This window comes from Heptranchias perlo, chromosome 4, assembly GCF_035084215.1.
Source record: "Heptranchias perlo isolate sHepPer1 chromosome 4, sHepPer1.hap1, whole genome shotgun sequence".
Lineage (NCBI taxonomy): Eukaryota > Metazoa > Chordata > Chondrichthyes > Hexanchiformes > Hexanchidae > Heptranchias > Heptranchias perlo.
Window position 1 is genome coordinate 5,801,454 of NC_090328.1, and position 27,286 is coordinate 5,828,739.

Below are 27,286 nucleotides of genomic sequence, written 5' to 3' on the forward strand. Positions count from 1 at the left end.
CCGCCAATTCGATTCACTCCACGTGATATCAAGAAACGGCTGAGTGCACTGGATACAGCAAAGGCTATGGGCCCCGACAACATCCCAGCTGTAGTGCTGAAGATTTGTGCTCCAGAACTAGCTGCGCCTCTAGCAAAACTGTTCCAGTACAGCTACAACACTGGCATCCACCCGACAATGTGGAAAATTGCCCAGGTATGTCCTGTCCACAAAAAGCAGGACAAATCCAATCCGGCCAATTACCGCCCCATCAGTCTACTCTCAATCATCAGCAAAGTGATGGAAGGTGTCGTCGACAGTGCTATCAAGCGGCACTTACTCACCAATAACCTGCTCACCGATGCTCAGTTTGGGTTCCGCCAGGACCACTCGGCTCCAGACCTCATTACAGCCTTGGTCCAAACATGGACAAAAGAGCTGAATTCCAGAGGTGAGGTGAGAGTGACTGCCCTTGACATCAAGGCAGCATTTGACCGAGTGTGGCACAAAGGAGCCCGAGTAAAATTGAAGTCAATGGGAATCAGGGGGAAAACTCTCCAGTGGCTGGAGTCATACCTAGCACAAAGGAAGATGGTAGTGGTTGTTGGAGGCCAATCATTTCAGCCCCAGGACATTGCTGCAGGAGTTCCTCAGGGCAGTGTCCTAGGCCCAACCATCTTCAGCTGCTTCATCAATGACCTTCCCTCCATCATAAGGTCAGAAATGGGGATGTTCGCTGATGATTGCACAGTGTTCAGTTCCATTCGCAACTCCTCAGATAATGAAACAGTCCGTGCCCGCATGCAGCAAGATCTGGACAACATCCAGGCTTGGGCTCATAACTGGCAAGTTAAATTCGCGCCAGACAAGTGCCAGGCAATGACCATCTCCAACAAGAGAGAGTCTAACCACCTCCCCTTGACATTCAACGGCATTACCATCGCCGAATCCCCCATCATCAACATCCTAGGGGTCACCATTGACCAGAAACGTGACTGGACCAGCCATATAAATACTGTGGCTGCGAGAGCAGGTCAGAGGCTGGGTATTCTGCGGCGAGTGACTCACCTCCTGACTCCCCAAAGCCTTTCCACCATCTACAAGGCACAAGTCAGGATTGTGATGGAATACTCTCCACTTGCCTGGATGAGTGTAGCTCCAACAACATTCAAGAAGCTCGACACCATCCAAGGTAAAGCAGCCCGCTTGATTGGCACCCCATCCACCACCCTAAACATTCATTCCCTTCATCACCGGCGCACAGTGGCTGCAGTGTGCACCATCCACAAGATGCACTGCAGCAACTCGCCAAGGCTTCTTCAACAGCACCTCCCAAGCCTGCGACCTCTACCACCTGGAAGGACAAGAACAGCAGGCACATGGGAACAACACCACCTGCACGTTCCCTTCCAAGTCGCACACCAGCCCGACTTGGAAATATATTGGCCGTTCCTTCTTTGTCGCTGGGTCAAAATCCTGGAACTCCCTTCCTAACAGCACTGTGGGAGAACCGTCACCACACGGACTGCAGCGGTTCAAGAAGGCGGCTCACCACCACCTTCTCAAGGGCAATTAGGGATGGGCAATAAATGCCGGCCTCGCCAGCGACGCCCACATCCCGTGAATGAATTAAAAAAAACTTCCTGTTTGCCCCTGAATTTGGTGAGAACGATCATCGGTTTTTGGGGGAATTTCACAGGAAGTGAAGGGACGCTTTGAGGAACTTGTGTATTTCAGTGTCAAAAAGCAGCGAGTGAGAAGGACCAAACATCGAAGAGTCAGCAATGAGTTCTCTCTACGTTTGTCTTTCCACAGTCCTGCTGTGGGTCTCGGGAAGGGGTTACGGTAGGTGCTTTCCAATAAGAACTGTTCAAATTTAATTCGTTGCACAAACTGCCCTTTTTATCGTTTCACCGCAGGGCCGTGAGCGGGTGAAGGTCCAGGGGAGCGACGGGCAGAGTCAGAGACTCGGGGAGAGGTGGAGCGAGTGTCAGGTTTTTAGCGAGACACAGGGGGAGCGTGGTTAGTCATTGAATGGCCGGGGAGTCAAGGGTGGTGGAGATATTGGAGGTGGAAGGGGGAGCTGAGAGCTGGTATAGGCGGCTGTCTCAGTGTGTCTTCTTCCTTGCCAATGGTCTCCCCTCTTCACCCCTGAAGGCGCCGACTCCTCGCCAGTGTAGGGTTCCTGATACCAGAGGTCTCTGGTACCTCTCCGAAGTGACCGTTCTTCATCTCCGCAGGCCATTCAACTACAGGCAGCATTGCAACCAATGCCTAATTCTGATGTCCAGACACGTATATAATTTGAGCAGGCGTCGCTGCCTTGGGCTGCTTGGGTTTTGCTGAGAATTGATTTTTGATTTCCGTTGAGCAGGGCGGAGCTTCTGGGCCTGTTGTCTCCCCATTCCCTTCATGAGGTGAAAACTTTCTTCACTCCACCCGACAACATCCAGCAAGTCCTCAGCATCTCCCGCTTTTACTGATAGAAAGTGAAAGGCTCTTCTGTTCTTCGAAAAGTTAATGTAATTAGTGGAAGGAAAGAAATGTCTATGTTGGGACGTTTAACCTGCAGGTCCAGGTAGGCCCCAGATACTGAGAGACCCGGAACTCGAGTCTGGTCAGTACCTGGCCCCAGAACCCCGACAACCACACTTTACGGCCGCACTGAAGACCACAGGGCCACAATCCCTCAGGGGATCTGCCATTCTCCTGTTGTAACTCAGAGTTCCTGCAGGGCCTCGTAAGGGGAGGAACAATCTATTCCCTGTTACTTGGGCAGCCACGTCAAAAGGGGCAGGAACTCCCAACGCTAAAAGAGGAAGAATGACTTGTATTTATAGAGCGCCTTTCACAACCTCAGGAACTCCCAAAGCATTTTACAGACAATGAAGTAGTTTTGAAGTGCAGTCTCTGTTGTACTGTAGGGGAACGCAGCAGCCAATTTGCGCACAGCAAGATCCCACAAACAGCAATGTGACAATTTCTGGGCGTTTCCGCAACCTCAAGCCTACGAGGGACCGGGCATTACGCAGGAGGCCGTTACGCTGAGGGGTAAAAGGCAACCCAGCCTCCAATCACAGCCCAGGTGAGACTCACCAGGCGGTGGGGGAGACGGGAAGGCAGGGATCGGGGCCAGAACTCTCAACGATGAGAGGGTTCCTTTTATTTATATAAGAGGAGCCCCCCCTTACAAAGGTGGGTGGGGCGGTCTGTGAGGAGGGTGCTCACAGATTGTTTCGGGGTCAGGGGGCAATACCCCACCCCCCCACCCCACCAGTCACTCACACGGAGGGAGCCCTAGATGTGACCACGCCTGCTTTATGCGACCCCTGCCCCTTGACCCTGCGAACTTTGGTGGGGTCAGCAGCAGTCGGAGAGCAGGCGCCTCGCAGGCCTGGCCTTTTTGGGCTGAATGGGGCTGATTTTTCCGGTCCCCCTCGGCACCAGTGCTGGGCCAGAGCCGAAACGCACTGTGTTTCTCCAGGCTGAGCTGTGCCTGAATTTGGTTGACCAGGCTACGAACATGGCCTCCCATCTCCCTTTCTTCGTAAAGTCCAACCTGTCTAAAACTCTGCTGCTCCTCTCCTGTCCATCAAGACTACTGCGTCCAGGTATGGTCCCCTCGCATGGTGGGTGATATAGTGACCTTGGAAAAGGTTCAGAGGAGAGCCACAAGATTGATTCCCAGTTTAAAGGAACTTAGTTACTCAGATAAGATTAGGGAGCTGAGCCTATATATATTCGAGCAGCGGAGACTGAGAGGCGACCTGATAGAGGTTTATAAAAGAATGAAAGGGTTGGATTGTGTTCCCATTGAAAGATTATTCCAGTTTGACAGATTGTGCAGGACCAGTGGTCGTGTATTTAAACTAAGCAAGATGAGGAATAGGCTGCATATTAGACAGTTCCTCTTTTCCCAGAGTGTAGTGAACCTTTGGAATGTGTTGTCAGCCTTGTGTGGTGTGTGCTGACTCTCTGCACGCATTCAAGAGGGAGCTGGACCAGTTCTCGGCTGGGGCAGAGATCACAGATCATTAAAGGTAAGCGATTTACCAGTTAACGTAAATATTGTCCATGTGATTTCCTGGACTGGTTTTGATCGCCTGAAGGGGTCAGAGAGAAACATTCCTTATTGGTCCTGGGTTTCTTTATGTGTTGTTTTTTGCCAATCCCTGGAGATTACATGGAGGCGGAGTGGGTTGGGGGGGGTGGGTGTGAGGTGGGGGCTGTGGGGGAGGGGGCGGTGGCGGGGGGAGGGGGGAGAAGGAAGTGTCTAGACACGATGCTCCATGTGGGGCAGCTTTGATGGACCAGCTGGTCTCTTCCTGCCACTTATTTTGGTCTGCCTGTGTGTGTCACCCACTGACCTTCTCTGGCTCCCCATCCCCGCACACATTCAATTTAAAACTCTTTTCCTTGTCTATAAATCCCTCCATGGCCCTGTAGCTCCCTACGTCTGCATAGGAACATAGGAACAGGAGGAGGCCATTCAGCCCCTCCAGCCTGTTCCACCATTCAATTAGATCATCGCTGATCTGTATTTTAACTGCATCTATCCGCCTTGGGCGCCTTACCCACCAAAAACCTATCAGACACAGTTTCAAAGTTTTCAATTAACCCAGCCTCAGTTGGGCAGGGGGAGGGGAACCAGGACGTAGCAACAGAGAGGAGAGACAAAAGGCATAGAAAACGAGGAGGGACAAACAACAACAGTAAAGAATAGTGTAGAACAAACAGGAATTAGATGGAGGAAAAAAACAAAGCCAACTGACATGGTGTTGGAATGCATGTGTGTTAATGTGTTGCAAATAATACATGTGTGTTAATTGCATTACAAATAATAAGTGTGTTGCAAATAATACATGTGTGTTACAAATAATACATGTGTGTTAATGTGTTACAAATAATACATGTGTGTTAATGCGTTACAAATAATATGTGTTAATGTGTTAAAAATAATGAGTGTGTTAATGTGTTAATAATAGTACATGTGTGTTAATGTGTTACAAATAATATGAACGTGTTAATGTGTTACATAAGAACATAAGAACATAAGAAATAGGAGCAGGAGTAGGCCAATCGGCCCCTCGAGCCTGCTCCGCCATTCAATAAGATCATGGCTGATCTGATCCTAACCTCAAATCTAAATTCATGTCCAATTTCCTGCCCGCTCCCCATAACCCCTAATTCCCTTTACTTCCAGGAAACTGTCTATTTCTGTTTTAAATTTATTTAATGATGTAGCTTCCACAGCTTCCTGGGGCAGCAAATTCCACAGACCTACTACCCTCTGAGTGAAGAAGTTTCTCCTCATCTCAGTTTTGAAAGAGCAGCCCCTTATTCTAAGATTATGCCCCCTAGTTCTAGTTTCACCCATCCTTGGGAACATCCTTACCGCATCCATCCGATCAAGCCCCTTCACAATCTTATATGTTTCAATAAGATCGCCTCTCATTCTTCTGAACTCCAATGAGTAGAGTCCCAATCTACTCAACCTCTCCTCATATGTCCGCCCCCTCATCCCCGGGATTAACCGAGTGAACCTTCTTTGTACTGCCTCGAGAGCAAGTATGTCTTTTCTTAAGTATGGAGACCAAAACTGTATGCAGTATTCCAGGTGCGGTCTCACCAATACCTGATATAACTGCAGCAATACCTCCCTGTTTTTATATTCTATCCCCCTAGCAATAAAAGCCAACATTCTGTTGGCCTTCTTGATCACCTGCTGCACCTGCATACTAACTTTTTAATTTTCTTGCACTAGGACCCCCAGATCCCTTTGTACTGCAGTACTTTCCAGTTTCTCGCCATTAAGATAATAACTTGCTCTCTGATTTTTCCTGCCAAAGTGCATAACCTCACATTTTCCAATATTGTATTGCATCTGCCAAATCTCCGCCCACTCACCCAGCCTGTCTATATCCCCCTGTAGGTTTTTTATGTCCTCCTCACTCTCCACTTTCCCTCCCATCTTTGTATCATCTGCAAACTTTGATATGTTACACATACGTGAATTAATGTGTTACAAATAATACATGTGTGTTAATTGTGTTACAAATAATATTGTGTGTTAACGTATTACAAATAATATGAGTGTGTTAATGTGTTACAAATAATACATGTGTGTTAATGTGTTACAAATAATACATGAGTTAATGTGTTACAAATAATACATGTGTTAATGTGTTACAAATAATACATGTGTGTTAATGTGTTACAAATAATACGTGTGTTAATGTGTTACAAATAATACATGTGTGTTAATGTGTTATAAATAATACATGTGTGTTAATTGTGTTACAAATAATATTGTGTGTTAATGTATTACAAATAATACGAGTGTGTTAATGTGTTACAAATAATACGAGTGTGTTAATGTGTTACAAATAATACGAGTGTGTTAATGTGTTACAAATAATACATGTGCTTTAATTGTGTTACAAATAATCTTGTGTGTTAATGTCTTACAAATAATACGAGTGTGTTAATGTGTTACAAATAATTAATGTGTGTTAATGTGTTACAAATAATATTGTGTGTTAATGTATTACAAATAATATGAGTGTGTTAATGTGTTACAAATAATACGAGTGTGTTAATGTGTTACAAATAATATGAGTGTGTTAATGTGTTACAAATAATAGGAGTGTGTTAATGTGTTACAAGTAATACGTGTGTGTTAATGTGTTACAAATAATAGGAGTGTGTTAATGTGTTACAAATAATACGTGTGTTAATGTGTTACAAATAATACATGTGTTAATGTGTTACAAATAATACATGTGTTAATGTGTTACAAATAATACATGTGTGTTAATGTGTTACAAATAATACATGTGCTTTAATTGTGTTACAAATAATCTTGTGTGTTAATGTATTACAAATAATACGAGTGTGTTAATGTGTTACAAATAATACGAGTGTGTTAATGTGTTACAAATAATTAATGTGTGTTAATGTGTTACAAATAATACGTGTTAATGTGTTACAAATAATACATGTGTGTTACTGTGTTACAAATAATACGTGTGTTAATGTGTTACAAATAATACATGTGTGTTAATTGTGTTACAATAATATTGTGTGTTAATGTGTTACAAATAATATAAGTGTGTTAATGTGTTACAAATAATACGAGTCTGTTAATGTGTTACAAATAATATAAGTGTGTTAATGTGTTACAAATAATACGTGTGGGATAATGTGTTACAAATAATGCGAGTGTGTTAATGTGTTACAAATAATATAAGTGTGTTAATGTGTTACAAATAATACGAGTGTGTTAATGTGTTACAAATAATACAAGTGTGTTAATGTATTACAAATAATACGAGTGTGTTAATGTATTACAAATAATATGAGTGTGTTAATGTGTTACAAATAATACAAATGTATTAATGTGTTACAAATAATACGTGTGTTAATTGTGTTACAAATAATATAAGTGTGTTAATGTGTTACAAATAATACGAGTGTGTTAATGTGTTACAAATAATACGAGTGTGTTAATGTGTTACAAATAATATAAATGTGTTAATGTATTACAAATAATACAAATGTATTAATGTGTTACAAATAATACATGTGTGTTAATTGTGTTACAAATAATATTGTGTGTTAATGTGTTACAAATAATATAAGTGTGTTAATGTGTTACAAATAATACGTGTGGGTTAATGTGTTACAAATAATGCGAGTGTGTTGATGTGTTACAAATTATACAAATGTGTTAATGTATTACAAATAATACGAGTATGTTAATGTAGTACAAATAATATGAGTGTGTTAATGTGTTACAAATAATACGAGTGTGTTAATGTATTACAAATAATACAAATGTATTATTTAAGAAAATCAAAAAGTTGGTATGCAGGTGCAGCAGGTGATCAAGAAAGCCAACGGAATGTTGGCTTTTATTGCTAGGGGGATAGAATATAAAAACAAGGAGGTATTGCTGCAGTTATATAAGGTATTGGTGAGACCGCACCTGGAATACTGCATACAGTTTTGGTCTCCATACTTAAGAAAAGACATACTTGCTCTCGAGGCAGTACAAAGAAGGTTCACTCGGTTAATCCCGGGGATGAGGGGGCGGACATATGAGGAGAGGTTGAGTAGATTGGGACTCTACTCATTGGAGTTCAGAAGAATGAGAGGCAATCTTATTGAAACATATAAGATTGTGAAGGGTCTTGATCGGGTGGATGCAGTAAGGATGTTCCCAAAGATGGGTGAAACTAGAACTAGGGGGCATAATCTTAGAATAAGGGGCTGCTCTTTCAAAACTGAGATGAGGAGAAACTTCTTCACTCAGAGGGTGGTAGGTCTGTGGAATTTGCTGCCCCAGGAAGCTGTGGAAGCTACATCATTAGATAAATTTAAAACAGAAATAGACAGTTTCCTAGAAGTAAAGGGAATTAGGGGTTATGGGGAGCGGGCAGGAAATTGGACATGAAGCTGAGTTCGGATCGGTCAATGCCCTGTGGGTGGCGGAGAGGGCCCAGGGGCTATGTGGCCGGGTCCTGCTCCGACTTCTTGTGTTCTTTAGATTTGTGGTTGGGATCAGATCAGCCATGATCTTATTGAATGGCGGAGCAGGCTCGAGGGGCCGATTGGCCTACTCCTGCTCCAATTTCTTATGTTCTTATGTTCTTATTAATGTGTTACAAATAATACGTGTGTTAATGTGTTACAAATAATATAAGTGTGTTAATGTGTTACAAATAATACGAGTGTGTTAATGTGTTACAAATAATACAAGCGTGTTAATGTGTTACAAATAATACAAGCGTGTTAATGTATTACAAATAATACAAATGTATTAATGTGTTACAAATAATACATGTGTGTTAATTGTGTTACAAATAACACGAGTGCGTTAATGTGTTAAAAATAATACAAGCGTGTTAATGTGTTACAAATAATACGAGTGTGTTAATGTGTTACAAATAATGTTGATGAGCTGCAGGCACAAGTTGCTGCATGGGGTTGTGATATAGTGACTATAACGGAGACCTGGCTTAAACATCGGCAGGAATGGGAACTTAACATTCCTGGCTACAATATATTCAGGAGGGACAGGAAAAGAAAAGAGAAAGGGGGTGGGGGTGGCAGTATTGATCAAGGATAATATTACAGTACTACAGAGGGACGATATACTAGAGGGCTCAAAGACTGAATCTATTTGGTTAGTTAAGGAACAGAAAAGGAGCTGTTACATTGCTGTGTGTTCACTACAGACCCCCAAATAGTGAGAAGGAGATAGAGGAGCAAATCTGTAGGCAAATTTCAGAGAAATGTAACAATAATAGAGCAGCTATAGGTGACTTCAATTACCCTAATATAGACTGGGGAAAAAACAGTGGAAAGGGCAAGGAGGGTTAAGAATTGCTAAAATGTGTACAGGAGAACTTTCTTAATCAGTGTGTTTCTAGCCCAATGAAGAAGGAAACAGTGCTGGATCTGGGGAATGAAGTCGGGTAATTCGAGTGTGTTTCAGTGGGAGAACATCTGGGTAATAGTGATCATAATCTAATTAGGTTTAAAGTAGTTATGGAAAGGGACAAAGAAAAATCAAACGTAAAAATACCTGACTAGAAGAGAGCCAATTTCTGTGATTTGCGAAGGGATCGAGCACAGGTGGACTGGAAACAAAGACTGACCAAGAAAACAGTAAATGAACAATGGCAGGTCTTCAAGATGGAGATAGTTCGGGTACAAACCAAACATATTCCTATAAGGAGGAAAGATGGAACATCTAAAGATAGTGCTCCCTGGATGACAAAGGAAATAGAAGTTAAAATAAAACAGGAAAAGGAGGTTCATGACAAATGTCAGGTCCAGATTACAGTCAAAAACCGGGCAGAATACAAAGAGTGCAGGGAAAACTGAAAAAGGATACAAGAAGGGCAAAGAGAGAGTATGAAGAAAGATTAGCGGGTCATATAAGTCTGAACACAAAAATCTTTAATAAACATCGAAAAACTAAAAGAATAGTTAAAGGAATGGTGGGTCTCATTGGGGACAAAGAAGGAAATCTTCTTGTAGCGGCAGAGGGCATGACTGAGATACTGAATGACTTTGTATCTGTCTTCACAAAAGAAGAGGATGAAGTTAATGTCACAGTAAAGGAGGAGGGAGTTGAGATATTGGATAGGATAAAATTAGATAGAAAGGAGGTGCTAAATGGGTTGGCAACACTCAACATTAACAAGTTACCCGGTCCAGATGAGATACTTCCCAGGTTGCAGAGGAAATCTAGGGTGGTGATAGCAGAAGCTCTGACCACAATCTTTCAATCCTCCTTGGATATGGGAGTGGTGCCAGAGGACTGGAGAATTGCAAATGTTCCACCCTTGTTCAAAAAAGGGGAGAGGGATAAACCTGGTAACTACAGGCCAGTCAGTCTAATGTCAGTGGTGGGAAAACTACTAGAATCCATTGTCAAGGACAAAATTAATTCTCACTTGGAGAAACATGGGTTAATAAGGGACAGCAGCACAGATTTGTTAAAGGCAAATTGTGTCTGACTAACCTGATTGAGTTCTTTGATGAAGTAACGGAGTGGGTTGATGAGGGTAGTGGAGTAGATGTTGTGTATATGGACTTTCAGAAAGCTTTTGATAAAGTGCCACATAACAGACATAAGAAAATCAAAAAGTTGGTATGCAGGTGCAGCAGGTGATCAAGAAAGCCAACGGAATGTTGGCTTTTATTGCTAGGGGGATAGAATATAAAAACAAGGAGGTATTGCTGCAGTTATATAAGGTATTGGTGAGACCGCACCTGGAATACTGCATACAGTTTTGGTCTCCATACTTAAGAAAAGACATACTTGCTCTCGAGGCAGTACAAAGAAGGTTCACTCGGTTAATCCCGGGGATGAGGGGGCGGACATATGAGGAGAGGTTGAGTAGATTGGGACTCTACTCATTGGAGTTCAGAAGAATGTGAGGCGATCTTATTGAAACATATAAGATTGTGAAGGGTCTTGATCGGGTGGATGCGGTAAGGATGTTCCCAAGGATGGGTGAAACTAGAACTAGGGGGCATAATCTTAGAATAAGGGGCTGCTCTTTCAAAACTGAGATGAGGAGAAACTTCTTCACTCAGAGGGTGGTAGGTCTGTGGAATTTGCTGCCCCAGGAAGCTGTGGAAGCTACATCATTAGATAAATTTAAAACAGAAATAGACAGTTTCCTAGAAGTAAAGGGAATTAGGGGTTATGGGGAGCGGGCAGGAAATTGGACATGAAGCTGAGTTCGGATCGGTCAATGCCCTGTGGGTGGCGGAGAGGGCCCAGGGGCTATGTGGCCGGGTCCTGCTCCGACTTCTTGTGTTCTTTAGATTTGTGGTTGGGATCAGATCAGCCATGATCTTATTGAATGGCGGAGCAGGCTCGAGGGGCCGATTGGCCTACTCCTGCTCCAATTTCTTATGTTCTTATGTTCTATTCGGAAAATAGAAGCACATGGGATTAAAGGGATGGCAGTAACTTGGGTATGTAATTGGCTAAAGGATAGGAGGCAGAGAGTAGTGGTGAATGGATGTTTTTCTAACTGGAGGGAAGTATGCAGAAGGATCCCCCAGGAGTCGGTATTAGGACCATTGCTTTTCTTGTTATATATAAATGACCTGAACTTTGGTATAGGGGGTACAATTTCGAAGTTTGCGGGTGTTACAAAACTTGTCAACGTAGTAAATAGTGAGCAGGATAGCAGCAGAAGGACGTTAGAAGGACAGAGACAGACTGGTGAAATGGGCAGACTCACGGCAGGTGCAATTTAATGCAGAGTAGTGTAAAGTGATGCACTTTGGGAGGAAAAACATGGAGAGGCAGTAAAATCTAAATGATACTATTTTGAGGGGGGTGCAAGAGCAGAGGGCCCTGGGGGTGCATATTCACAAATCATGGAAGATGGCACGGCAAGTTGATTAGACGGTTATGAAAGCGTATGGGATACTTGGCTTTGTAAATAGGGGCATTGAATACAAAAACAAGGAAGTTGTGCTAAACCTTTACAAATCACTGGTTGGGCCTCAGCTGGAGTATTGTGTCCAATTCTGGGCACCGCACTTTCGGAAGGATGTCAAGGCCTTGGAGAGGGTGCAGAGGAGATTTACCAGGATGAAACCAGGAATGAGGGACTTCAGTTATGTGGAGAGACTGGAGAAGCCGGGATTGTTCTCCTTAGAACAGAGACAGTTAAGGGGAGACCTAATAGAGGTATTCAAAATGATGAGGGGTTTTAACAGTGCAAGTAAGGAGAAACCTTTTCCTCTGGCAAGTGGGTCAGTAACCAGAGATCACAGATTTAAAATAATTGGCAAAAGAACGAGAGGGGAAATGAGGAGAATTTTTTTCATACAGAGGGTTGTTAATATCTGGAACGCACCACCTGAAAAGGTGGAAACAGATTCCACTCCCCTTTGTGTGAAGAAGTGCTTCCTGACATCACCCCTGAACGGCCGAGTTCTAATTTAAAGTTTATGCCCCTTTTTCTGGACTCCTCCATCAGAGGAAATAGTCAAATCATTTAATCCTCAATTAGAATATCTGTTGTTTCAGATGTAAATGAACTAATCCTGAATTATAACCTGAGGTCATCAGAGAGCACTGTGTCTGAAGAACAAGGTCCCACTGTCACTGCATCAGGACTGGATTCTCAATCCCAATATATCAATCACCCGAACCCCTCGATTAGATTCCAGCCTGCAACTCACTCCCAGGTCTCCATTATTCTATATATAAACCATCGGAACCCCTCGATTAGATTCCCGCCTGTAACTCACTCCCAGGTCTCCATTATTCTATATATAAACCACCCGAACCCCTCGATTAGACTCCAGCCTGTAACTCACTCCCAGGTCTCCATTATTCTATATATAAACCACCCGAACCCCTCGATTAGATTCCAGCCTGTAACTCACTCCCAGGTCTCCATTATTCTATATATAAACCACCCGAACCCCTCGATTAGACTCCAGCCTGTAACTCACTCCCAGTTATCTGTTATTCTATATATAAACCACCCGAACCCCTTGATTAGATTCCAGCCTGTAACTCACTCCCAGGTCTCCATTATTCTTTTTATAAACCACCCAAACCCCTCGATTAGATTCCAGCCTGTAACTCACTCCCAGTTATCCATTATTCTATAAATAAACCACCCGAACCCCTCGATTAGACTCCAGCCTGTAACTCACTCCACAATGTCCACTCTCCAAGTATAAACCATCCCAATTTGACCATGTGATGTTATATCCGTTGTCACTGTATATCAGAGTCAGTATATTGTCTCACAGTATGTTATCGAAACACTAATGTCTGACCCAGTGCTGTTTTAATATTGCCCCTCTCTCTCTCTCTCTCCCCCCCCACAGAGTATTATTATAATGATTGGACAATGCGTGGCCCGGATGAAGTGATTGCTGAGGAAGGGCAGTCTGCTGTCTTGCCGTGCAGGTTTACCGCCCCATTCCCTGGTCGTACAGTCAGTGGCTCTGTGATATGGTTCAAAAAGGACTCATTGAGCAGACACGTTCCTTTTAACTGTATATATTATGGTCTGGGCCATTCACGGAGTAAGCTGTGTGAGAATGTGATACAGAAGGACGGCGGGAATCGATACAGATTCGTGGGGAATCTCAGCGACAACGATGCCTCGATAATGATGGAAGGACTGAACCAGATGGACAGCGGTTATTATAAGTGTCATGTGGACCTCGATATTGGCAACTTTGAATCATTGGAACTAATGAGTCTGAGAGTGAGAGGTAAGGAACAATGTTCAGGGGCTGTACCTGCCCCAATAGTTCAATGGGTAAAGGCTCCACCTGGTCTGGTCCTGAGCCCCACAGATCAATAAGCTCTCAGCAGCCCCGGGCTTTGAAGGGGATATCGGCCGGGGTTCCTGCTCCTGATCACTCTCCAGTGACTCCTGCTGGAAGGTGTTTCTTGAACATTGGATGAGACATTGGACTTGCCTGTGATGCTCACCACAGTCAAATAGTCGATTGACCAGGCTTGTGCTCTTAGGAAGGCCATTTGGGTGAGGCAAATACAAATTAGAGAGATTTCTTTCAGAAAATAACATTTTGGGACACAGTATATGAGTAATTTGAGACATGACGTGTGGTGGGTGTAACATGCTCGGGAGGAACAGGTGACTTTGGACCTATGTTCCCCAAATCTCTCCACCACTGGGGGTTTTCCTCGCCTCATGTCTGGGTCTGTTGTCGACTCATTGATAGAGATTGATTGCCATGAATAGTCAACAACTCCATTACCGTTGTATCATGCAACTACCGGGATGGTAGAAGGTGAACTAGATGGAACTTGGTCTTTCCTCGTCTAGCAATATGTTACCTTGGTCTTACCGATGTTATCTAGATGCCAAAGACATAAGCCAAGCAATTCAGGAGAGGAGCGGAGTAAATTAGTAAAATAAACTTCAGTGTCTCTGGGCAAGGTCGAGAGTGTCTCTGTGTGCCAGGCTGGTGCTAAACCTTCCCTGTTTCTGAACCACTGGAAAATGAACCTGTTTATAGAGTTGGAATTAAGTCCAGATTTTCAAGGTCTTCAGCTTTTAAAAGATCTTCCCAAACAGCAATAACGGAGTCTCGCAGGTGATTGAGAACAGACCACTTGGTCGGGTGTACAGACCTGTGATAGTCTCACATGACTTCTCACATTACTCCCAGTTTCTCCATCTCCGTTACATCTGTTCCGATGATGCCACCTTCCACACCAGTGCTTCCGATATATCCGATACGTCTTCCTTTCTCCTCAACTGAGGATACCCCTCCACTGTGGTTCACAGGGCCCTCGACCGTGTCCGTCCCATTTCCCGCACTTCTGCCCTCACACATCCCCCACCCTTCCAGTACCACGATAGGGTCCCCCTTGTCCTCACCTTCTACCCCACCAGCCTCCAGGTTCAACGGATCATCTTCCGCCATTACCCACCACTTCCAGCCGATGGCATCGCCAAATATCTCTTTCCCACCCCTCCCCTCTCAGCATCTGAAGAGACCGTTCCCTCCGTGACACCCTGGTCCACTCTTCCATCACCCCCAACACCCGCTCTCCTCCCCACGGCACCTTCCCGTGCGAGCGCAGGAGATGCAACACCTGCCCTTTCACCTCCTCCCTTCCCACCGTCCAGGGCCCCAAACACTCCTTCCAGGTGAAACAGCAATTTACTTGTACTTCTTTCAACTCACAATGAGGTCTCCTCTACACTGGGGAGACCAAACGCAGACTGGGTGATCGCCTTGTTGAACACCTCCACTCAGTCCGCAGTATTGACCCAGAGCTTCTGGTCGCTTGCCATTTTAGTTCTCTGTCCCATTCCCACTCTGACCCCTCTGTCCTCGGCCTCCTGCATTGTTGCAATGAAGCTCAACGTAATCTCGAGGAACAGCACCTCATCTTTCGATGCGAGAGATTTGTTCTTATATTATTGAAATCAGCGATTCCCACCGCCCAGTCTCAGTTCTGTGGGTCTGCAGTGTCCAGCCCAAAGCTGATGGGGGCGGGTTGGACCTGTGGAGAATTGGTGGGTGGATCTCAGGGAGACATTGCCAATTGGATCACTGCTGCTAAGCTCACCCTTCAGGGCAGTACTGAGAGAGTGCTGCACTGTCGGAGGTGCCGTTACCTGTACCTTAACCCTCCTCCGATATTGCCCCTGAAATCGATGGAATCTTCTTGGCGTTTCTGGGACCAATGGCAAATGGCATTTAACCTAAACAAATACAGTGTGATGCAGGTAGGTAGGATCAAGACAGAATCTTTAGTGGCTGAGAACTACACTGGGCAGGGCCTCTACCTACTGGGCCACAGGGAGAGCACTGAACTGAAATAAATTAAAGTTCTCATCAAGACACTGATCCATTCTGATGTTTGTCCTTTCATCAGCTGCTGGTGGAAATGTCCCAGTGGTGAGTGGGACCGAGGGAGGTTCGGTTACATTGCCCTGTATGTTCACACCGCCCAGTGGGATCACCCTCCAGCTCAGTGTTACATGGATGAGGAAGGAGCCCTACCAACACAAAGTCACATTTAGAGCCCAATCGAACGGATCTTGGACTAGGGTAAACGGTGGAAATCGGTACGAGCTCGTCGGGAACCCAAAGAAGGGAAACGCCTCAACCAGGATAAACGAGCTGAGTGTGAAGAACAGCAGCACTTACCTGTGTCTGGTGGAGCACAAGGGATGGAACAAAAATAAACCTAATGACTATCTGGTCCAGAATGAGACACGGCTGCAGGTCTTTCAAAGTAAGAAAACATTCCCACATTCTCCAGTGTCGAGAGGTTGTACAGTGAGGGGGACGGTGTAACAGAAAACACTCGTCAGCCATGGCTCAGTGGGGAGCACTGTCGCTCTGAGTCAGAAGATCAAAGGTTCAAGTCCCCATTCCAGAGATTTGAGCACAAAATCTAGGCTGTTGCTCCAGTGCAGTACAGAGGGAGTGCTGTACTGTCGGAGGGGAGATACTGAGGGAGTGCTGTACTGTCGGAGGGGCAGTACAGAGGGAGTGCTGCACTGTCGGAGGGGAGATACTGAGGGAGTGCTGCACTGTCGGAGGGGAGATACTGAGGGAGTGCTGTACTGTCGGAGGGGCAGTACAGAGGGAGTGCTGCACTGTCGGAGGGGCAGTACAGAGGGAGTGCTGCACTGTCGGAGGGGCAGTACAGAGGGAGTGCTGCACTGTCGGAGGGGCAGTACAGAGGGAGTGCTGCACTGTCGGAGGGGCAGTACAGAGGGAGTGCTGCACTGTCGGAGGGGCAGTACAGAGGGAGTGCTGCACTGTCGGAGGGGCAGTACAGAGGGAGTGCTGTACTGTCGGAGGGGAGATACTGAGGGAGTGCTGTACTGTCGGAGGGGCAGTACAGAGGGAGTGCTGCACTGTCGGAGGGGAGATACTGAGGGAGTGCTGCACTGTCGGAGGGGAGATACTGAGGGAGCGCTGTACTGTCGGAGGGGAGATACTGAGGGAGTGCTGCACTGTCGGAGGGGAGTTACTGAGGGAGTGCTGCACTGTCGGAGGGGAGATACTGAGGGAGTGCTGTACTGTCGGAGGGGCAGTACAGAGGGAGTGCTGCACTGTCGGAGGGGAGATACTGAGGGAGTGCTGCACTGTCGGAGGGGAGATACTGAGGGAGTGCTGCACTGTCGGAGGGGCAGTACAGAGGGAGTGCTGCACTGTCGGAGGGGCAGTACAGAGGGAGTGCTGCACTGTCGGAGGGGCAGTACAGAGGGAGTGCTGCACTGTCGGAGGGGCAGTACAGAGGGAGTGCTGCACTGTCGGAGGGGCAGTACAGAGGGAGTGCTGCACTGTCGGAGGGGCAGTACAGAGGGAGTGCTGCACTGTCGGAGGGGAGATACTGAGGGAGTGCTGCACTGTCGGAGGGGCAGTACAGAGGGAGTGCTGCACTGTCGGAGGGGCAGTACAGAGGGAGTGCTGCACTGTCGGAGGGGAGATACTGAGGGAGTGCTGCACTGTCGGAGGGGCAGTACAGAGGGAGTGCTGCACTGTCGGAGGAGCCATCTTTTGGATGAGAAATTAAACCGAGGCCCAGTCTGCCCTCTCGGGTGGATTTAAAAGATCCCATGGCCACTATTGGAAGAAGAGCAGGGGAGTTCTCCCCGGTGTCCTGGGGCCAATATTTATCCCTCAACCAACATCACTAAAAAACAGATTATCTGGTCATTATCACATTGCTGTTTGTGGGATCTTGCTGTGCGCAAATTGGCTGCTGTGTTTCCTACATTACAACAGTGACTACACTTTGCAAAAAAAGTACTTCATTGGCTGTAAAACACTTTGAGACGTCCTGAGATCATGAAAGGTGCTATAGAAATGCAAGTCCTTCTTTCTTAACTCAGCGAGTTCATCTGTTCCAGTAAACCGTGAGATTTTCCTGCTGACTTTATTTAATATAGTATTCACTTGGTGATCCTTTCATTCACTTTTTACACTTATGTATATGGAGCTTTGCAAAGTGAGGAACAATACAGAGAGCCACTGCATTGGGTCTTATCTGTGTCAGAAGTTGCAGTACCCAAGGTTAATGTATTAGGGTAATCACATTGCAATTTAGGTGGAGAATACAACACTAAAACCTGGCATGTCTAAACTGAGAATGGGGTCTCAAAGATGATAAAAAGGGTTTAAAGGGTTTTCTTGATTTTCATTCTCGGGATGTGGGCGTCACTGGCAAGGCTGGCATTTATTGCCCACCCCTAGGTTAAACTATGAGAACAGTTTGCATTCCCTTGAGTTTAGAAGGTTGAGGGGTAATCTGATTGAGATGTTTACAATGATAAGAGGATTCAATAGTGTAGTTACAGAGAAACTATTTCCACTGGTGAGGGAGTCCAAAACAAGAGGGCACATTCTTAAAATCAGAGCCAGGTCAGTCAGGAGTGAAATCAGGAAGCACATTTTCACACAAAGGGGAGTGGAAATCTGGAACTCGCTCCCACAAAAGGCTGTGGATGCTGAGGGTCAGCTGGAGATAGTTGTTAGACTGAGATCGATGGATTTTTGTTAGGTAAGGGTGTCGAGGGATATGGGGAAAAGGCAGGTAAATGGAGTTGAGGTACTGAGCGCCCATGATCTAATTGAATGTTGGAATGGGGTCGAGGGGCTGAATGGCCTACTCCTGTTCCTATGTTTCTATGATCCTTACGAGGAATACTAAGAATCTTAATCTTCTCTCTAGACCTAAGCTTCTCATAGCTTTCCTCAGTGCTCATCCCATTTCCATTTGGGGCCATATTCCTCTCCGCACTTTCCGCTTTTTGTAGTGTGGTGATCAAAACTGAACACAGCAATTATCTGCTGGGATGAAATGCTGAGTGACAGTGAGACAGAGAGTGAACTGTGCTGGACTGAGGTGAAGTGGACTGGTCCCTGATCGAAATTCTGGAGTCAGCCCATTGTTGATATTTAGGGCAAGCTCCAGGCATTGTATTTACCCCGTCGCTGTAAGTACTACAGTATTAACCCTGTCACTATACTACAATATTAAACCCTGTCACTGCACTATTAACCCTGTCACTATACTACAGTATTAACCCCTGTCACTATACTACAATATTAAACCCTGTCACAGCACTATTAACCCTGTCACTATACTACAGTATTAACCCCTGTCACTATACTACAGTATTAACCCTGTCACTATACTACAGTATTAACCCCTGTCACTGCAGTATTAACCCTGTCACTATACTACAGTATTAACCACTGTCACTATACGACAGTATTAACCCTGTCACTATACTGCAGTATTAACCCTGTCACTATACTACAGTATTAACCCTGTCACTATACTACAATATTAACCCCTGTCACTGCAGTATTAACCCTGTCACTATACTACAGTATTAACCCTGTCACTATACTACAGTATTAACCCCTGTCACTATACTACAGTATTAACCCCTGTCACTATACTACAATATTAACCCCTGTCACTATACTACAGTATTAACCCCTGTCACTGCAGTATTAACCCTGTCACTATACTACAGTATTAACCCTGTCACTATACTACAGTATTAACCCTTGTCACTATACTACAGTATTAACCCCTGTCACTGCAGTATTAAACCAGTTAGGAAAAACCTGGCAGGAAAAATCAGAGAGCAAGTTATTATCTTAATGGCGAGAAACTGGAAAGTACTGCAGTACAAAGGGATCTGGGGGTTCTAGTGCAAGAAAATCAAAAAGTTAGTATGCAGATGCAGCAGGTGATCAGTTGGCCTTTATTGCTAGGGGGATAGAATATAAAAACAGGGAGGTATTGCTGCAGTTATATAAGGTATTGGTGAGACCGCACCTGGAATACTGCATACAGTTTTGGTGTCCATACTTAAGAAAAGACATACTTGCTCTCGAGGCAGTACAAAGAAGGTTCACTCGGTTAATCCCGGGGATGAGGGGGCGGACATATGAGGAGAGGTTGAGTAGATTGGGACTCTACTCATTGGAGTTCAGAAGAATGAGAGGCGATCTTATTGAAACATATAAGATTGTGAAGGGGCTTGATCGGGTGGATGCAGTAAGGATGTTCCCAAGGATGGGTGAAACTAGAACTAGGGGGCATAATCTTAGAATAAGGGGCTGCTCTTTCAAAACTGAGATGAGGAGAAACTTCTTCACTCAGAGGGTAGTTGGTCTGTGGAATTTTCTGCTCCAGGAAGCTGTGGAAGCTACATCATTAAATAAATTTAAAACAGAAATAGACAGTTTCCTGGAAGTAAAGGGAATTAGGGGTGACGGGGAGCGGGCAGGAAATTGGACATGAATTTAAATTTGAGGTAAGGATCAGATCAGCCATGATCTTATTGAATGGCGGAGCAGGCTCGAGGGGCCGATTGGCCTACTCCTGCTCCTATTTCTTATGTTCTTATGTCACTATACTGCAGTATTAACCCCATCACTATACTACAGTATTAACCCTGTCACTATACTACAGTATTAACCTTGTCACTATACTACAGTATTAACCCCTGTCACGATACTACAGTATTAAGCCCTGTCACTATACTACAGTATTAACCCCTGTCACATACTACAGTATTAACCCCTGTCACATACTACAGTATTAACCTTGTCACTATACTACAGTATTAACCCCTGTCACTATACCACAGTATGAACCCTGTCACTATACTACAGTATTAACCCCTGTCACTATACCACAGTATGAACCCTGTCACTATACTACAGTATTAACCCCTGTCACCATACTACAGTATTAACCTTGTCACTATACTACAGTATTAACCCCTGTCACTATACTACAGTATTAACCCCATCACTATACTACAGTATTAACCCCTGTCACTATACCACAGTATGAACCCTGTCACTATACTACAGTATTAACCCCTGTCACTATACTACAGTATTAACCTTGTCACTATACTACAGTATTAACCCCTGGCACTATACTACAGTATTAAGCCCTGTCACATACTACAGTATTAACCTTGTCACTATACTACAGTATTAACCCCTGTCACCATACTACAGTATTAACCTTGTCACTATACTACAGTATTAACCCCTGTCACTATACTACAGTATTAACCCCATCACTATGCTACAGTATTAACCCCTGTCACTATACCACAGTATGAACCCTGTCACTATACTACAGTATTAACCCCTGGCACTATACTACAGTGTTAACCCTGTCACTATACTGCAGTATTAACCCCATCACTATACTACAGCATTAACCTTGTCACTATACTACAGTATTAACCCCTGTCACTATACTACAGTATTAACCCCTGTCACTATACTACAGTATTAACCTTGTCACTATACTACAGTATTAACCCCTGTCACTATACTACAGTATTAACCCCTGTCACTATACCACTGTATTAACCCTGTCACTATACTACAGTATTAACCCTGTCACTATACTACAGCATTAACCCCTGTCACTATACTACAGTATTAACCCCTGTCACTGTACTACAGTATTAACCCCTTACACTATACTACAGTATTAACCCTGTCACTATACTACAGTATTAACCTTGTCACTATCCTACAGTATTAACCCCTGTCACTATACTACAGTATTAACCCCTGTCACTGTACTACAGTATTAACCCCTTTCACTATACTACAGTATTAACCCTGTCACTATACTACATTATTAACCTTGTCACTATCCTACAGTATTAACCCCTGTCACTATACTACAGTATTAACCCCTGTCACTATACCACAGTATGAACCCTGTCACTATACTACAGTATTAACCCCTGTCACTATACTACAGTATTAACCTTGTCACATACTACAGTATTAACCCCTGTCACATACTACAGTATTAACCTTGTCACTATACTACAGTATTAACCCCTGTCACTATACCACAGTATGAACCCTGTCACTATACTACAGTATTAACCCCTGTCACTATACCACAGTATGAACCCTGTCACTATACTACAGTATTAACCCCTGTCACCATACTACAGTATTAACCTTGTCACTATACTACAGTATTAACCCCTGTCACTATACTACAGTATTAACCCCATCACTATACTACAGTATTAACCCCTGTCACTATACCACAGTATGAACCCTGTCACTATACTACAGTATTAACCCCTGTCACTATACTACAGTATTAACCTTGTCACTATACTACAGTATTAACCTTGTCACTATACTACAGTATTAACCCCTGTCACCATACTACAGTATTAACCTTGTCACTATACTACAGTATTAACCCCTGTCACTATACTACAGTATTAACCCCATCACTATACTACAGTATTAACCCCTGTCACTATACCACAGTATGAACCCTGTCACTATACTACAGTATTAACCCCTGGCACTATACTACAGTGTTAACCCTGTCACTATACTGCAGTATTAACCCCATCACTATACTACAGCATTAACCTTGTCACTATACTACAGTATTAACCACTGTCACTGTACTACAGTATTAACCCCTGTCACTATACTACAGTATTAACCTTGTCACTATACTACAGTATTAACCCCTGTCACTATACTACAGTATTAACCCCTGTCACTATACCACTGTATTAACCCTGTCACTATACTACAGTATTAACCCTGTCACTATACTACAGCATTAACCCCTGTCACTATACTACAGTATTAACCCCTGTCACTGTACTACAGTATTAACCCCTTTCACTATACTACAGTATTAACCCTGTCACTATACTACAGTATTAACCTTGTCACTATCCTACAGTATTAACCCCTGTCACTATACTACAGTATTAACCACTGTCACTGTACTACAGTATTAACCCCTTTCACTATACTACAGTATTAACCCTGTCACTATACTACATTATTAACCTTGTCACTATCCTACAGTATTAACCCCTGTCACTATACTACAGTATTAACCCCTGTCACTATACCACAGTATGAACCCTGTCACTATACTACAGTATTAACCCCTGTCACTATACTACAGTATTAACCTTGTCACTATACTACAGTATTAACCCCTGGCACTATACTACAGTGTTAACTCTGTCACTATACTGCAGTATTAACCCCATCACTATACTGCAGCATTAACCTTGTCACTATACTACAGTATTAACCCCTGTCACTATACTACAGTATTAACCCCTGTCACTATACTACAGTATTAACCTCGTCACTACTACAGTATTAACCCCTGTCACTATACCACTGTATTAACCCTGTCACTATACTACAGTATTAACCCTGTCACTATACTACAGTATTAACCCCTGTCACTATACTACAGTATTAACGCCTGTCACTATACCACTGTATTAACCCTGTCACTATACTACAGTATTAACCCTGTCACTATACTACAGCATTAACCCCTGTCACTATACTACAGTATTAACCCCTGTCACTGTACTACAGTATTAACCCCTTTCACTATACTACAGTATTAACCCCTGTCACTATAATACAGTATTAACCTTGTCACTATCCTACAGTATTCACCCCTGTCACTATACTACAGTATTAACCCCTGTCACTATACTACAGTATTAACCCCATCACTATACTACAGTATTAACCCCTGTCACTATACCACAGTATGAACCCTGTCACTATACTACAGTATTAACCCCATCACTATACTACAGTATTAACCCCTGTCATTATACTACATAGAATCATAGAAGTTACAACATGGAAACAGGCCCTTCGGCCCAACATGTCCATGTTGCCCAGTTTATACCACTAAGCTAGTCCCAATTGCCTGCACTTGGCCCATATCCCTCTATACCCATCTTACCCATGTAACTGTCCAAATGCTTTTTAAAAGACAAAATTGTACCCGCCTCTACTACTGCCTCGGCAGCTCGTTCCAGACACTCACCACCCTTTGAGTGAAAAAATTGCCCCTCTGGACCCTTTTGTATCTCTCCCCTCTCTCCTTAAATCTATGCCCCCTCGTTATAGACTCCCCTACCTTTGGGAAAAGATTTTGACTATCTACCTTATCTATGCCCCTCATTATTTTATAGACTTCTATAAGATCACCCCTAAACCTCCTACTCTCCAGGGAAAAAAGTCCCAGTCTTTTTTTTATATTCGTTCACGGGATGTGGGCGTCGCTGGCAAGGCCGGCATTTATTGCCCATCCCTAATTGCCCTCGAGAAGGTGGTGGTGAGCCGCCTTCTTGAACCGCTGCAGTCCGTGTGGTGACTGTTCTCCCACGGTGCTGTTAGGAAGGGAGTTCCAGGATTTTGACCCAGCGACAATGAAGGAACGGCGATATATTTCCAAGTCGGGATGGTGTGTGACTTGGAGGGGAACGTGCAGGTGGTGTTGTTCCCATGCGCCTGCTGCCCTTGTCCTTCTAGGTGGTAGAGGTCGCGGGTTTGGGAGGTGCTGTCGAAGAAGCCTTGGCGAGTTGCTGCAGTGCATCCTGTGGATGGTGCACACTGCAGCCACAGTGCGCCGGTGGTGAAGGGAGTGAATGTTTAGGGTGGTGGATGGGGTGCCAATCAAGCGGGCTGCTTTATCTTGGATGGTGTCGAGCTTCTTGAGTGTTGTTGGAGCTGCACTCATCCAGGCAAGTGGAGAGTATTCCATCACACTCCTGACTTGTGCCTTGTAGATGGTGGAAAGGCTTTGGGGAGTCAGGAGGTGAGTCACTCGCCGCAGAATACCCAGCCTCTGACCTGCTCTCGTAGCCACAGTATTTATATGGCTGGTCCAGTTAAGTTTCTGGTCAATGGTGACCCCCAGGATGTTGATGGTGGGGGATTCGGCGATGGTAATGCCGTTGAATGTCAAGGGGAGGTGGTTAGACTCTCTCTTGTTGGAGATGGTCATTGCCTGGCACTTATCTGGCGCGAATGTTACTTGCCACTTATGAGCCCAAGCCTGGATGTTGTCCAGGTCTTGCTGCATGCAGGCTCGGACTGCTTCTTTATCTGAGGGGTTGCGAATGGAACTGAACACTGTGCAGTCATCAGCGAACATCCCCATTTCTGACCTTATGATGGAGGGAAGGTCATTGATGAAGCAGCTGAAGATGGTTGGGCCTAGGACACTGCCCTGAGGAACTCCTGCAGCAATGCCCTGGGGCTGAGATGATTGGCCTCCAACAATCACTACCATCTTCCTTTGTGCTAGGTATGACTCCAGCCACTGGAGAGTTTTCCCCCTGATTCCCATTGACTTCAATTTTACTAGGGCTCCTTGGTGCCACACTCGGTCAAATGCTGCCTTGATGTCAAGGGCAGTCACTCTCACCTCACCTCTGGAATTCAGCTCTTTTGTCCATGTTTGGACCAAGGCTGTAATGAGGTCTGGAGCCGAGTGGTCCTGGCGGAACCCAAACTGAGCATCGGTGAGCAGGTAATTGGTGAGTAAGTGCCGCTTGATAGCACTGTCGACGACACCTTCCATCACGTTGCTGATGATTGAGAGTAGACTGATGGGGCGTTAATTGGCCGGATTGGATTTGTCCTGCTTTTTGTGGACAGGACATACCTGGGCAATTTTCCACATTGTCGGGTGGATGCCAGTGTTGTAGCTGTACTGGAACAGCTTGGCTAGAGGCGCAGCTAGTTCTAGAGCACAAGTCTTCAGCACTACAGCTGGGATGTTGTCGGGGCCCATAGCCTTTGCTGTATCCAGTGCACTCAGCCGTTTCTTGATATCACGTGGAGTGAATCGAATTGGCCGAAGACTGGCTTCCGTGATGGTGGGGATATCGGGAGGAGGCTGAGATGGATTATCCACTCGGCACTTCTGGCTGAAGATGGTTGCAAACGCTTCAGCCTTGTCTTTTGCACTCACGTGCTGGACTCCGCCATCATTGAGAATGGGGATGTTTGCAGAGCCTCCTCCTCCCGTTAGTTGTTTAATTGTCCACCATCATTCACGACTGGATGTGGCAGGACTGCAGAGCTTTGATCTGATCCGTTGGTTGTGGAATCGCTTAGCTCTGTCGATAGCATGTTGCTTCCGCTGTTTAGCATGCATGTAGTCCTGAGTTGTAGCTTCACCAGGTTGGCACCTCATTTTTAGGTACGCCTGGTGCTGCTCCTGGCATGCTCTTCTACACTCCTCATTGAACCAGGGTTGATCCCCTGGCTTGTTGGTAATGGTAGAGTGAGGAATATGCCAGGCCATGAGGTTACAGATTGTGCTGGAATACAATTCTGCTGCTGATGGCCCACAGCGCCTCATGGATGCCCAGTTTTGAGCTGCTAGATCTGTTCTGAATCTATCCCATTTAGCACGGTGGTAGTGCCACACAACACGTTGGATGGTGTCCTCAGTGCGAAGTCGGGATTTCATCTCCACGAGGACTGTGCGGTGGTCACTCCTACCAATACTGTCATGGACAGATGCATTTGCGACAGGTAGATTGGTGAGGACGAGGTCAAGTAAGTTTTTCCCTCGTGTTGGTTCGCTCACCACCTGCCGCAGGCCCAGTGTAGCAGCTATGTCCTTCAGGACTCGGCCAGCTTGGTCAGTAGTGGTGCTACCGAGCCACTCTTGGTGATGGACATTGAAGTCCCCCACCCAGAGTACATTTTGTGCCCTTGCTACCCTCAGTGCTTCCTCCAAGTGGTGTTCAACATGGAGGAGGACTGAATCATCAGCTGAGGGAGGACGGTAGGTGGTAATCAGCAGGAGGTTTCCTTGCCCATGTTTGACCTGATGCCATGAGATTTCATGGGGTCCAGAGTCAATGTTGAGGACTCCCAGGGCCACTCCCTCCTGACTGTATATCACTGTACCGCCACCTCTGGTGGGTCTGTCCTGCCGGTGGGATGGTGATGGAAGAGTCTGGGACGTTGGCTGAAAGATATGATTCTGTGAGTATGGCTATGTCAGGCTGTTGCTTGACTCGTCTGTGGGACAGCTCTCCCAATTTTGGCACAAGTCCCCAGATGTTAGTAAGGAGGACCTTGCAGGGTCGACTGGGCTTGGTGTTTTTTTGCCGTTGTCGTGTCCGGTGCTTAGTGGTCCGTCCGGTTTTATTCTTAATATGACTTTTCGTAGCGAGATTTTACAACTGAGTGGCTTGCTCGGCCATTTCAGAGGGCAATTAAGAATCAACCACATTGCTGTGGGTCTGGAGTCACATATCGGCCAGACCGGGTAAGGGCAGCTTCCTTCCCTAAAGGACATTAGTGAACCAGATGGGTTTTTACGACAATCCGGTAGTTTCATGGCCATCATTACTGATACTAGTATTTTAATTCCAGATTTTTAATTTTAATTAATTGAATTTAATTAATT

The 27,286-nt window shown here is 45.0% G+C and overlaps 1 protein-coding gene across 4 annotated transcripts in view; it reads left to right on the plus strand.

Annotated features, from left to right (window-relative positions):
* Nucleotides 1–1,732: 1,732 nt before the first annotated feature.
* The window catches only part of LOC137320412 (myelin protein P0-like), a 42,478-nt gene continuing 16,924 nt past the window's right edge, over nt 1,733–27,286 (plus strand). For 2 of the 4 annotated variants that reach the window (XM_067982109.1, XM_067982110.1), the window contains exons 1-3: nt 1,733–1,824; nt 13,363–13,755; nt 15,902–16,264. In XM_067982109.1, coding sequence (XP_067838210.1) covers nt 1,764–1,824; nt 13,363–13,755; nt 15,902–16,264 — 817 coding nt within the window. In that variant the 5' untranslated portion in view covers nt 1,733–1,763. Of the gene's footprint in view, nt 1,825–2,757; nt 3,065–3,927; nt 4,020–13,362; nt 13,756–15,901; nt 16,265–27,286 lie in introns of those variants that run through there. The other 2 variants (XM_067982111.1, XM_067982112.1) reach the window with 2 other exon arrangements.